The sequence below is a fragment of the Varanus komodoensis genome, unplaced genomic scaffold (assembly GCF_004798865.1).
Source record: "Varanus komodoensis strain SLA01 unplaced genomic scaffold, ASM479886v1 scaffold2, whole genome shotgun sequence".
NCBI classification, from domain to species: Eukaryota; Metazoa; Chordata; class Lepidosauria; order Squamata; family Varanidae; genus Varanus; species Varanus komodoensis.
In genome coordinates, this window is record NW_025335568.1 from 38,854,386 (window position 1) to 38,868,648 (window position 14,263).

The window sequence follows — 14,263 nt, forward strand, 5'->3', positions numbered from 1 at the left end:
CGTGGTTGCCCCCACATCCCACCCCCAGCCCCCCTTCACTTGCCCCACCACACCGGATGCTGTACCCAACCTGTGCACTTTTATAGAGTAGACTACAACAGTTGAGTGTATCTTGGCTTTTCTTTGAAAATCAGATTTTATCAACCATATTCTCAGGTAGTCAAGAAGATTATCATTAATCCCAGCACATTATCCATGCCTGTCTGCAACAAAGCAAAATCATATGACATTCTAGATAAGATAATTGCTATAATAAATGTTATATACAAAGAAGCACATACTGCTTAAAAAAAAAGTGGGGGAGAAGGAAAGGAAGAACAATGAAAAATTAAGCTAGAATTTCAGTTCAGATTTTTAATATACAACAATGGGGGGCCCAGCCTCCTCGCCATTATATTTTTAGATTTAGAAAATATTAGGATTGTCCTTGTGAGCACTGGTAAGACTGAATACTCTTTTAAGGTTTGACAGATATCATTCAATGATCTGACTGAAAAAGGAAGTTTGGTAATTAGATAAATATAAACAAGCAAGGGCTGGCTACAAAGGTAAGCCGAGGTTTTAATTTCAATGCATTGCCTATTCATTTCTCAGCGCTCTTGTGTTTAAATATTAATTTAGCATGCAACCTTGCCTTTTCTGTGTCCATGTATCCATACCAGTGGAATGCTGTGACTCAGCACTTGTACTCAGTGCTACACCTTGTCAGCATCCCGGACCAAGAATTACCTAGTGCTTTATTGCCCTTTGCCATTTAAAATGAGATTCCTAGACAGACTGGCCTCTAGAGAGAGCTTAGGAGCTTGCATGAGCACATCTTTGCCAGAAAAAATGAAGGACCACCTCTCAGCACCGTCTGGTATTTTGTCCTCTGCGGTGTTGACAGCTTTGAACACTTCCTACTGCTCTGAAAATGCCACCGTCTGCAACGGCACCTCCTGCCTGCTGCCCGAGAGCGACTTCAACAAAATTTTGAGCATAACTCTAAGTACCGTCCTGACCATCATGCTGGCCATGGTGATGTTCTCCATGGGCTGCAACGTGGAGCTGGACAAATTTCTAGGACACATCCGAAGGCCGTGGGGCATCATGGTAGGCTTCCTCTGTCAGTTCGGAATTATGCCTCTCACCGGCTTTGTGCTCTCACTCGTCTTTGGTGTGCTTCCCATACAAGCTGTGGCCGTGATCATCATGGGGTGCTGTCCCGGTGGGACAGGCTCCAACATCTTGGCCTACTGGGTGGATGGCGACATGGACCTCAGGTAAGAGCTGCCTGGTCTGGGCAGAGTTTGTGCCTTGGTTTTGTAGTCTGGATGGGCAGAACAAAAATAACTGTGAGGAGCACTGTTTCTGTGTGTTTGCTTGTTTCTTTGTTGTTTTATATGCCAGCCCATTTCCAAGGGCTCTCTGAGCGGCTTACAATAAAACAACAGTTAAAAGGATAGCATCCATTAAAACAATACAAAATCTGACAATTGGCAAGGAAATCACAACAGAGCATGCAGCAGCAAAGATGTATATGCTTACCTGGGAGTAAGCGCCATCAGAACCAATATAACACTATTATTATTAATGTATTTCTATACCACCCAATAGCACTACCCTCTCTGGGCAGTATTCAACAATGTATAGACAACAATAAAGTATAAATATAAATAACAGTAAGAAAATAATAAATTTTCACTAGAGATTTAAATTTTTTCCGTCACTTAAAGAACTAAGACAGGTTAATATAAGTAGGGAAGTTACAGCTGCAGGTGTAATGGAGACGGCTCTTCTGGTGTTCAATGCTGCTGCATAGAGGGCAGTCCTAACCTGGTGCCGAAAAGCTGAATAGACAGACCTCAGTGGGAAGATCGTCCCACAAGTGCATGCTGTGGGGGTGGCGGGTGAAGGATGCCCTCTTCTGTGTTGCTACCAGCAGAGTCTGCCTCAGAGACAACATTTGGAAGAAGCTCCCCGATGCTGAGCATCCCAGCTAGGTAGATGCTGGCTGCAAGGGTCATTCTGCATTGCCAGGCATTGTGGTCCCAAACTATACAGTGCCCAACTCAAAACTTCTCTGTGGTGGCTCCTTCAGTATAAGCGATTTATGGGGATGCCATGAGCCAGACTGCTCTGAGAGTCGCTTGGGACTTGCATACCCCTGGCAGCAAGGCCTTGATTCCACTTGTCCCCCGTGGCACAGCAGGTCACGATGCTGAAACACAAACCTCTTCCAAATTCCTCAGATCGGACTTACTCTTTTGAAAACACCTGTGAGTTCTTTTGGATACACGGCACAGTCACCGAGCTTGGTGGTGGTTGACCTCAAATGATTAATTGCCACTGCATCACTAAACCATGTTGTGGTTGTGAGCCATCCCGAGGCTTTGTTGCGATCGGGGCGGCATAGAAGTGTTTTAAATACATAGAGAAACCATGCGGGGATGGGTAAATAGCTGTTTGTGTTCAGGCCCAGTTGATCTGCAAGGATCTTGTATTCCACAACACTGCCTCTGCGTCAGGTTTGAACAGCAAGGGTATGTTGACAGGGATACTTGATGGTTGCTCCAAATAGTGGCTTTTCCATGGAGAAACCATACAGTGTTTGACCAAGACTCTTTCCATGATGGCCACAAGCGTAGACCCAAAGAAGATGAGATCTCTGGATCCACAACCACGTTTCCTACAGCTTGTGTTTACATTTTCTTTAAAACATTTGGAAGAGACAAATCAGATCAGGGAATGGAATGGTTTGTGCAGTTTTCCCAGTCTCCCTGAACATTCGCCCAGCACCTCTACATTTTTCCCATGGGGCAAAAGGTGGCATTGAGGGGGCAGAAGAAGGATTGGTGCTGAACAACCCTCACCCCAGATCTGCTGCCCACTTGTGATTACCGGCTTTTTACAGCTGCTCCAAGTGTTAATTGTGTCCCACGGGGGCTTTTTAAAACTGTTACTCACATTCATGGAGGATACATTTGACAATGCTTATCTGCCCTTTTAAAAAGAGCACATAATCGCACGCTCGATGGCAATATGTGCTCAAGGCAAATCGCAAGGTTGTTGCCTCCATGCTGTGCCCAGGAGCTTCTATAGGTGCCTGACAACAGCAGGACTGTTGCTCTGGTTTGCATCTGAGCCCTTCCTCAGCACCCATCCCAACACAAGTGAAATCCAGTTGGGTGTCATTTCTGAATCTGCGCTTCTTTCTCATCCCGCTACCGCTGAACTGTCCAGTCGCTTTGAATCTCTCCCCTGCTCAGAAGGGGCAGCTTGAAATGCTCCCCTGCACACATTCCCGTCCTGCTGCAGTGAGCCCTCAGAGCACACCCGCTGTGCCCCAGGCACTCTGCAATACCTGGTGGAGCACCTGTGTGTGGGCTTCTGCCCGCAGAAACATACAGTGGCACATGCAGGATACGCCTTGGGTAAGAGAGTGCCCGAAGCCATCTTGATCGCCTCAGACACCAGTGTTATTCTCTGAACGAGAGCAGAGGCATTTTCCCAGAGGTCAGACCCTGACTGCTTCCAGGCAGATGGCTCCTCACACTGCCAATTAGAAAGTTTCGTGCAGTTTTTCTTTCTTCGTGGCTTAGTTGTGGTAAGAGAAAGGATGGAGGAAGAGTGGGGAAACACAGGAGGAAGTGGGAGATGACATTGTCCGGGCCCCATCTCGCTGGAGGAGGTGACACCATAAAGCCTTGTCCGGAAGAACACAGTGGTTCTGCCTGGACTTCACAACACCTACCGTGGAAGCCACCCATGGTGGCCTGATTGTTTTTGCAAAATACCCGTAATGAGCCACTGTAGACTGCGACAGCAGCACCTTGGAAGGTCTCCCTGTGGTTGCTGAGGAACATCAGGAGAGACTTCTTGAATTGGCTGTGGCAATATGTGGGCGCTGCCAGTGCCCCCTTGCAGCAGGCACCCCTCTGCACATTGCCCCACTTGAGGGGGTGAGGTGGCCCTTGAAAGTAAAGGCCGGAGGGATCTTTTAACTATTGGTTATGCCCTAGCTTGTGTTTAGCTGCATTCAGCACAGCAGGACTTTGTGTAGTTTGCCTCTACATGGAAACTAAAATCTCTACAGTATAGTCTTACACAAAGTTCTTGTGCATCCAAAGGTCTTCCTGTGGCCCTTGCAGCACCATTAGGGAAGAGGGAGGGACAAACCCTTCTCCAAACACTTGATGTGGCATTCTGTAGCTCCTTCAGACCCTTCACAAAGCCTTGAAAACCAGCATATGGTTAGCCTAAGCCTCAACTCATCAGCCATGAACTTATCAATAACAACTTCTCTGCACTTGGCTTAATTTGAATAGTAAGCATGACCAGTTCTCTTACAGCATCAGTATGACAACATGTTCAACCTTGCTGGCCATGGGAATGATGCCACTCTGCCTCCTTGTTTATACCAAAATTTGGACAGACTACAACTCCATTCTAATCCCCTTTGACAGTATTGGTAAGTCACATCCACACCTTTTCCCTACTCAACGATTTCCCACTGGTGATATCCAACGTAGCAACTGAGATCTACCATGCCAACACGCTACCACTCCGCTCCAGAACCTCTACAGTTCTAATTTTGGAATATATGAATGTTCTGGACTTGCCTCAGTCAGATGTATAAAAAATCTGCAATGTCCCCCTTCTAGACTCTATAGCTAACCTAATGTGATATGGCAGTTGTGTGGGACTAGCCTTTCATAAGGAGCAGCAGGGTGTCCTCGGGAAGCAGGGCATGTCATAGATTTGCAATGTTGCCTGATAATCCCCAGAGAAAGCCAGCATCAATGCATGGCTCTTCTCCAGTGAGCCATAAAGGTCATCACAGCTCTTTCAAGGGAGGGGATTATACTGCCTAAAAAAGAAATCTACATCTCTGCATTATGAATCTCTATCCTCTGTGAAGGCGGAATGATGGTACAAATACCTGCATAAAATATGCTGCAGTTTTGGAATGAAATAGTGAGTCCTTTTACAAGGACTTGAAGGCTTCATACATGCAAAGATAGGTTCGGCAATCAAGTCTGAGTTGAAATGACCTTAAACAAGTGTTTCAACTAGACAATCAAAACAAATGGGCTGATTTATATTTCTAAAAGTAGCTCTTGTTCGCTTCGCACATAATTCCCCCTATTGTAAAGGACAGAGAGCATTTATATCAATAATCCATTGCATGAGAAGAGGTGATGACCAGGTTGTCCTCTGTGCCTCTGAACAGCCCAGGGCAGGCTGCTTGCCAAGGGGGTTGTTTGTATCGTTTGTGGCCAGCAGGGTTATTTGCATACATAAAACTTACCACCATGACTGCACTCATTAGACCATGCACGGAAGAAAGCTCTACAGGCTGTGCGCATCGCTTTCACTGGCAGGAAGTCCCCACTGGCTGGCAGTACAATAGGCAGCTGTAATAGAACAAGCCAGGTGGTCTAGTAGTCACTGGGGGCAAGTAAACCATATGCAGGAGCTACGCTAAAGATTACTACAAGGGTAGGTCAGATGCTAACAAGGGTTCTTGAAGTATCCAGTCACCTCTATTGTATAGTATATTATAGTGGTAAAACCTCAGACACGGATAGCCTGACATGGTGTGTTGTTAAGTAATGTTCGACTGCTTCGGGAATTAAACAGTTTGCAGTCCAGCTTCTGTCAGGAAAGAAGTTGGTCTTCCACAATTTGAACTTCAGGATTGGAAGCTGCAGCCTTGAACTTAGAAGAGCTGCCATGGCATGGCGTTTAGGAGGACTTTTACTCCTAGCATCACCATAAGTCAGAGGCAACTTCCGCATGCAAAGAACAGAGAGCCCATAGGCAAAGCAACTGAAGGAAGAATGTGAAGTAGGACTGCAAATATGGAATATGGGCAACGAAACAAGAGACGATGTTAACAAGGAGGACAGAGGGGTTCTGGACTAGGCTCAGTACCATGATAGCAGGGCGAGGCATCTACGGGAAGGGACAAAGGAAACAGTGACTTGAAAGAGCAGAAGGAGAAGAATAATGGGGTGGAAGGGACATGGAAATGAAGAGAGGCACCAAGGAGAAAGGCGGTGTGAGGCAAACCTCAAAGGGCTTAGAATAAAGGAGGCAGGGAAGGGAAATGTAGAGATCTGAGGGCTCAGGAGCCAAGAGTCTATAAGGTTCTAGGTATGGAGTCTGGTCCCACATTCCTCAATCTGGGTCTCTCCAGATGTTTTGGACTGCAAAATTCATCATCCTTGACCATTAGCCAAGCTGTCTGGGGCTGAAGGAAGTTATAGTCCAAAACATCTTATGGGATCCATGGTAGGGAAGGCTGGAAAGTCATATCCTGTCACTTGTGGCATTAAGCACCCCCTACAACATTTGATTGGGCAACTCTGAAGAGACTGTGAACTCCAAGCAATTCCATAAATTTGTTTTAGCCACTTCTTTGGCATCCAGTTTCTGCTCAGCATTGGTTGTCTTGAGATCCAAACTTGGCTTCAAAGCAATAGCATTCTGCTTTGAAGGCACTCTTTCTGCATGCAATATTCACCACACTGGCATTGCTCTCTCTGCCTCCATTTCTGCAGATCAAGACATTTGCTTCTTTTTCTGAAAACCAAGAACAATGAAAGAAGCTTTAAGGTAGTGCCTTCTTTAGTAGCACCCAAGGGCAAAAAGTAATGTTTAATCCTAAAAAAGAAAGGGGATGCTACATACAAAAAGACAAGTGTTACCAAAGAGGAAAAAGGTTTCTTCGTCATCCAGCTAAATACCTGTGGATGATACTGGGATAATGCAGGGCATCCGTCAGTAGGACTTCAACCCGGTCTGACACTCACTGGGCGACCTCCCTTCTCCTTGTTCTCATCAGGCTGATACCTGTGTGGAAACTCTACATATGCAGCCCCAGAATGCATGGATTAAAATGAGGGGGAGAGAGATCCCATTGTGTTAAACATAAAGCAAAATGGTGTGTGAGACAGAATGGATGTGGAAAGTAAGCCACTCAAATTGACAAAGCGCCCATGCCTCTGAAGCCAAGTAAACCTGTTCTTCTTTTCCCAGGCATTTCATTGGTGGGCCTTGTTATTCCAGTTTCATTTGGGATATTTTTCAAGCAACGATGGCCCACAAAAGCCAAATTAATACTCAAGGTAAGGCCTGAATGTTCCAAAAATGTCAAAATATTTATCCAATTTCAAAATATTTTCCTATTTATCCAATTTATTCAATGTACAAATTGCACTATAACAATCTGTCACCTTTACTATTTTAAGGCACAATCCTATGCAGGCTTAGACAGAAAAAAAAATCTTAGAATGCCTAGCATTCCCCGATGGAACTGTTTCCCTCCCCACAGCTAAAGATGCATTGGGCTGCACCCCTGTTCTCTTACTTGCTCCAGTTCTCACTTATCCTAGAGAGCTTTGTATGAATTATACAATAAGATTTTTGGCTATCAAAGAGCATCCTACATTGGTTATCAATTGAAGTCCAGGCCCACTTCAAGGTGCTCACATTGACAGCTTAGGTTCTGGAAATCAAAAGGAATGCCTTCTCCCATATACACCTACCTGGGCCCTAAGATCATCTTCAGAAGCCCTTCTCCATGATACACTGCTAAAAGAAGCAAGGAAAGTGGCTATGAGGGGAAGGGCCTTCTCAGGTGTGGCCCCCCATTTCTGGGACCAACTCCTTTGGGAAGTGCCCCTGATGCTGACCCTTTATACATTTCAGTGCCAGGTCAAACCCTTTTGATTTTCCCATCATTTTAATTGTTGAACAGATGGTTTGATTTTATATTGATTTCTATTCAGATTGTGATCGAATGACTGCAATGGATCTGTATTTTATGTCTTATATTTGTATTTAATTTCCCCATCAATTGTGGTTTTTATCTTTGAAATTATTATGATTATTACGGATGTTACTGTTATTACTGTGTTTTATGCTGTAAACCATTCTGAGAGTGCTTGCTATAGAACAGTCTATAAATCCTTTAAATAAATAAATCATAAATCCTAAACCCAAAGAGGGACATTGGGAGGAGGTGTTACTTCCTCCAGTCCACTGATGGGCAGCCTAAAGTTTTTTGGTGCATGAGGCAGAAAGCCAAGTTTTCGCAAGCATATAGTAATAACCTTCAGTGCAACTCCAAGTGTTGGGGTCCCTTGGGCAAGGCATTTCCAGGGAGGACCATCCCTCTGTCCCCAGCTGCTGTTTTGCATCATCCTCTTTCTCGCCATTGCTACCTCTTGCCTCCTTGCCTGGCAGAGAGCCAGCGAGCACAGAACCAGCAGCTCGGCTGTTCTTCCTTCTGGTCCAAGCAAGAGGTGGGCAAGTAAGCACCTTGCACCATTGAGGAGGATGAGAGCAAGCCCTCGGCATATCGAGCATGTTTTTACATTTACATTTATATTTACATATTTGCCTTTACATTTACTGGCATCCCAAGGTAAGGTGAGAGCTTGGCTGCCTCCCCTGACATAACATCAGGAATGGCTGGATTCCACAAAAATGCAAGGTTTGATACAACATACCTAGGCTATCTGGTGTGGAAGGCTTTTTGCAGGTTTGGTGTAATTAAAACCAGCATACATTCTTTTTCTTCTCTCAGTTTGGTTCTATCGGTGGAGCATTTCTTATAGTGGGCACAGCTGTGGTTGGAGGAATATTGTACCAAGGCTCCTGGACAATCAGTCCTCAGCTCTGGATTGTTGGAACCATCTTTCCAGCCGCTGGTTACTCACTAGGCTTCTTCCTGGCTCGTATAGCTGGCCAGCCCTGGCACAGGTAAAACTTGCAACACAAATACATTTTCTGTCTCCTTTCACAAAAAATAAAGCCAGGTCCTTTGGTTATTCATATATTTCTTTGTTTTATGTTTCGAGATAGCAATGAACTTGTCAGAATTCAATGACCTACCACAAAGATAAACGCTATTTTTGTGTGTAGACAGAACGTTTATGTTTAGGACGCAGGACAGCCATGTTCTAGTGCCTTTAAAAATATTTCTCATGCTGTGTGCTCACCCTGAAATACCCTAACCTGATGTGAACTTGGATTATAAGCCTGCATTCCCCACACCCTCACCTGGATAAGTCCCGTAAGACGATTTCATAAAAATGCTAATTCAGAAAGCAAAGTTGTGGAGGAATGGCTTGTCCCAACCCTGGGTCCTCAGCTTTGTTGAACCACAATTCCCAGCAGAGCCAGCCAGGATGGCCAGGGATGGTGGTGTTGCCAGCAGATGCCACACCCACCCACCCACGGTGCCTTCCTGAATGCTGAAGGAGGATGCGGTGGTGCAGCACTCTGTCCCCAGAGGGTGGCAGGCAACATGCGAAGCCAGGGATGTTGGCCGGGCGCCTTGATGCGGCGAGCCTCTCGCTCCAATCAGTCCTTGCACATACCATAAAGAAGTTCCCAGCCGCTGCCTTAACGAGGAGATGCCCAGTGAGATGCTTTTGCTAACAGCGCATCGTGTGTTCTCTGGCCCTGTGCAAATATTGCTAGGCAGCATGCAAATTATGGCATCAGTACCAAATATGAGAAAACGGAAAACATTTGGCATTCTTAGCTCCGCCTACAATATCTAAATGCAAACACTGAGTAGAACATCCCTTATTCTAAGTGCCTCAGAAGCTGTCTGCCTCATATCACATCCAGGATGGTAAACATGTGCATTTGAACAGGGCGGAGAGGGGCAGAGAAGGTGGAATAAGGGGATGCACTGGCTCCTCCTTCCCTGAGTGTGTGGGATAGGTGTGCAAGTGTACTCACCACGACCCTATAAAGGAATATTCTGGAAAGGAAAGATTGTTCAATAAAGCTGACAAACCTCTTAACAAACTTTTGAAACGCTCATGTTTTTATGAGTGAAAAGTCTGAATTTCTTGCTCAGTTCTTCTGCAGCTCCCAAACCATAAAAATATCATTTAATGAGTACATGAGGCATCCCTTAGCATTCCTATTCAGCTCCACTTTGCAAGTTATGTCCATCTGTTGTCATGCATAAGCAAATCTGTCAGATCATTCCTCATGGCTTGAGGGCCAAATGCTCCTAGGAAGGCAGTCCGTGATTAGCCAAGGGCATTTCTTTGGTTTGTACAGTAAAAGAAATTGCCAAAGGCCAGTTGACCTGAGTGGGCTCATCAGGTAATGCAATGCAAATCATATATAGATCTCACACAACTCCCAGTCTTATAAACCTTGATACATATTCTGATATGAGCACCCATGACGCACATGTGTGAAGCAGCAAGTTAATGTGCCACCCACGGGAGAGTCAGGAAGGTCACATTTTGCTACATCTGCAACTTAGCGCCTCTGTCACTCTCGCTCTTTCTTCTGCAATGTGCACCGACACAAAATACATTGATGCAAGAGGATACCAGTCACACATTCATGCATTGCATAATTGGCTCCAGATCAGCTCAAGGCAAAGCTGCGCATGGCCAATTTCAAGAAGTGTGTTCAGAATGCCAGTGAGCAATTGGAGGCTCAGTGGGGAGGTTCTCTTGAATTCTTGAAGGAAATGCCATTTGTCCCTGCCTTCCAACGTATTTTCATCTTGCTCAAGGTTTAATAAGTGAAGGAACACCATGAAATTGACTCTGGGCTCTCCTACACTTCCCCAGCCTTCTGCTTGTGTCAGTCAGTTTTAGGTTGTAGATTCCTGGGTAGGGAAACTCCTGGGAAAACGATCTCATTGCACAGTATTTATCAATAAAATAATGACAATGGTGCGGCCAATTGGGCGGTATGGACTCAGCATTTATGCTTTCCTTAAAAACAAAAACAAATGTTTCTTCTTTTAGATGTCGTACGGTGGCTCTGGAAACAGGGCTGCAGAATACTCAGCTGTGCACAACGATAGTACAGCTCTCCTTCACCCAAGAACAACTGGAACTGATGTTTACCTTTCCACTCCTCTACAGTATTTTCCAGCTAGGCTTCGCAGCCATATTTTTAGGAAGTAAGCTACCCTATGCATTTTATCTATCCATCTATCTATTGTCTTTTCCTTTAACCCATCCAATAACATAGAAACATAGAAAACAGAGCGAGTCAGAAGGGGCCTCCCAGGCCATCTAATCTGACCTCCGGCACCAGCCGGCTCCGCTCACGACATGCCCACCATGTGGACGTCCAGCCTATCCTTGAACACCCGCACCGATGGGGCCTCAACGACCTCCCGTGAAAGCCCATTCCACACCCTCGGGGTCCTGACTGTCAGGAAGTGCTTCCTGGCATCCAAATGGAACCTGGGTTCCCTGAGCTTTGCTCCGTTGGAGTGCGTCCTGCCTTCCTCTGCAGCGGAGAACAGGTCTCTACCCATCTCCATAACAAGTAGCTTATTCCTAGGATTGCCAACATGTGTGAACCTACCCAGTGTCAGTTCCGGCACTGCAAACCACATGCCTCTGGACCCCCAAAAATGCCTTAGATCCCATGTGCAAGTTAGCAGGCTTTCTTAAATGCAGGCTAGATGCTTAATGCAAAACGCACACCTGACCCTGCAAGAAAGTTGCCAGTTGTGCAGAAATGCAGAAGAGGTAGAGCTCTTGCACTTTGAATAGTTGCTTGACAAGGTGTTGTTCAGCTGGCATGCAACTCCCTCTTCCACACAGCTGCTTAAGATGTAAAAGCTCTGTCCTCTTCTGCATGTGGCCACCCTAAAAGCGTATCATGCCCGGCCGCCCCTTGAGATCGGCGGGAGAGGCCCTTCTCTGGGAACCCTCCGGGAAAGAAATTAGGAGGGTGGGTACTCAGAGGAGGGCTTTCTCAGCGGTGGCGCCTAAGTTATGGAATGCGCTCCCCAGAGAGGTCTGCCTGGCGCCGTCGTTATTTGTTTTTCGGCGCCAGGCGAAGACCTTTTTATTTAAGCGGCATTTTAACTGTTAATATTATTGGATTTTATCTGGCCAGGGCGGCTTATTTTATATTGGTATTTTTGTATTTTTAACCTAATGTTTATATTTTTTAATTTAATATTATAATTATTTTTTAACTTATTGTTGTAAGCCGCCCCGAGGCTTCGGCGAATGGGGCGGCATAAAAATGTTTTAATAAATAAATAAAAATAAATAAGTAGCTGAAGTAAAAGTTACCAACAGTGTTATCCTATTCGAAAGCAAGTCCTATTGGCTCAGCTTGCACACGACGGGCCAGGCCAGGCCAGGAAGGAAGCAAGGGTGGCTTCTTTTTCACTCCCAACCTTACTGCATGCCTCCATCTCCCTTATACGCTCAGGTGCATGGCTTCCCATGCAATCCTAACCCAGTGAAGTGCACCACAGCGGGTGGCTTCGAAACCACCCCAGAACCGCACAGTAAGTGGCTCCTGCCATGCAGTTCACCACGTCTGGACAATGCAGGAAGCTGCACACCATGAGGGGTAACTGGGCAAACGGCACAGCACGTGAATGGCATTTGAGTGGGGGAAGCTACCGTGGCCTCTTTCCCTGCTGTGATCATGCAAACCCAGCCATTAAGATTTCTGAGGCTGATTCCTAGGTAAGCAAGTATAGCCCGGTTCCTCTCTGACACACTTTCAAAATCATAAAGTCTCAAATCTTTTGAAATCATAAAGTTGGGAAGCACCTTGCTTTCCTGTGGCTTCTTTCTTCAGTCCTGCCTGCCGCAATTCTATCTTTTGACATATCGTGCCAATGTTATCAGTTTACCAGGTGCACAAAAAGTGTTTTGCTGATGGAAAGAAAGACTTAACAGAGAAAGAAAATGAACCTGAATCAACACCAGAACCAACATATTCAACTATGAATGGAGGATTTAAACTGGAGGAAGGAGGAATAGAGACCCCTGTCCCAGTGAATACTAGTGAAAAAGTATAAACTCTGCTGGCTTTTTTTACTTTTAAAAACATATATTGCTTCAAGTGGAATATTTTGTATGTTGGAATGCACTTTTGTACAGAAACTGTGTTACTGTTAAATTATTCATTCAGAATGGAACCCGTTGGTATTTTCTTGTACTTTTGAATGAACCTTGCAGGAGCGGGGAATTATTTTTTGTTAATGTTCTAATGGATTGAATACCTTGCAAGGTAAACTAATGTATACTACAATAAACTACCTAAACTCCAGAAATGTTCACGTCTTATTTGTGTCTGATTTTGTGAAGAAATGTATCAGCCCGAGCCATGAGAGTTACCAAACAAGCACAAACTTTTCTTTGAAACAAAAAAATGAAAGGCATGGACTGGGTTCACACTACACAGGAAGCCCATCTGCCTCAGCTGACCCAAGATGTTTTTTAAACCCAGCATCTGGGCTCATGTAGCAGCCTGGCAAGCCATGGCTGGCTGGAGGCCTCAAGGCCACCTCTGGGCATGCTGAGTTGCGCAATTCCTTGCCCCTCTGTCCAAGCAGCGGCCAGGCAAGTGCTGCGGACAGGGCAAAGGAATGGCCATCATTTGGCTGAGCAAATCCACAACCATGACTGCCTCCACACCAGGGCAGCCTGCCCTTTGGACTGGCTGCCACAGCCACAGCGAGGTCCTGTGGGATTCATGCAGGTGTGCTAAGAGGGAGGCACATTGCATCCTATCTGCAATACACCCAGTTGTCTACCAGGTGCGCCACAGGTAGGGTGGCTGCTAAGACAGAATGCAGCAGTCTGGCTTCCCATGTCATGCAAACACCACATTGGTTTAGCATCTTCCATTCAACCAGGTGTACTATTCTAAATAAGCCTCTCACCTGAGAAAAGTGAATAATTACTTCAGTCCAATTTCAATGTGTATTCAAATGCACTGATCACTGTTCCAGGAAAAATGTCTAAAGTAGGCCAAGAAACATTTGAGTGGTTCTTCGCCAAATCTCCAACTCATGGAAAAGACCAATTATCACATTTTTGGGTGTTGTGATTTAATGTGGCAATTCTATTGGTCTATATTTTTCCAGTTAAAATATGTATTTGGCAAACACAGCTTAAATGAGTAATTGTAAGCACCAGGCATACTTTTTCCATGATTGAGAAGAAAAATTATCTATGCCAAATGTGAAACAAAGAATGAACTGCCTTTGTGGGCCAGATTGTGAATGGTAAACTTTATATTCTGCATCATATGCCAACCACCATTTCCAAATAAGCACTCTGTACTGTGAAGAATCTGTGCCCATGAATCATCCACAAGGTTGCATGTCTGAAAGCGACAAACCTCACTGTCTACTGTGTACATGTTATTATGGTAGCATCTCTGGAAAAGCTAGTTCTGACTGAGACTGCAATCCTGTGCAGAGCTGTTTGGAAATAAATAATATTGGGGGAAATGAGACCTA

At 45.3% G+C, this 14,263-nt stretch overlaps 1 protein-coding gene across 1 annotated transcript; it reads left to right on the plus strand.

Annotated features, from left to right (window-relative positions):
- Positions 1–831: 831 nt before the first annotated feature.
- SLC10A2 (solute carrier family 10 member 2) lies at positions 832–12,814 on the plus strand. Its single transcript, XM_044429347.1, has 6 exons — positions 832–1,262; positions 4,332–4,450; positions 7,024–7,112; positions 8,576–8,751; positions 10,779–10,936; positions 12,642–12,814. Exons 1-6 carry the CDS (start codon positions 832–834, stop codon positions 12,812–12,814), a joined length of 1,146 nt encoding a protein of 381 aa, XP_044285282.1.
- Positions 12,815–14,263: the final 1,449 nt, after the last annotated feature.

What these genes read in the sequence shown, in the direction of transcription:
- SLC10A2 (XM_044429347.1), top strand. Translation starts at nt 832, where the DNA reads ATGAAGGACCACCTCTCAGCACCGTCTGGTATTTTGTCCTCTGCGGTG. An exon ending in AATCCCCTTTGACAGTATTG is followed by an intron (nt 4,451 to 7,023) that starts GTAAGTCACATC and finishes TTCTTTTCCCAG; the next exon opens with GCATTTCATTGGTGGGCCTT. An exon ending in CGCAGCCATATTTTTAGGAA is followed by an intron (nt 10,937 to 12,641) that starts GTAAGCTACCCT and finishes CAATGTTATCAG; the next exon opens with TTTACCAGGTGCACAAAAAG.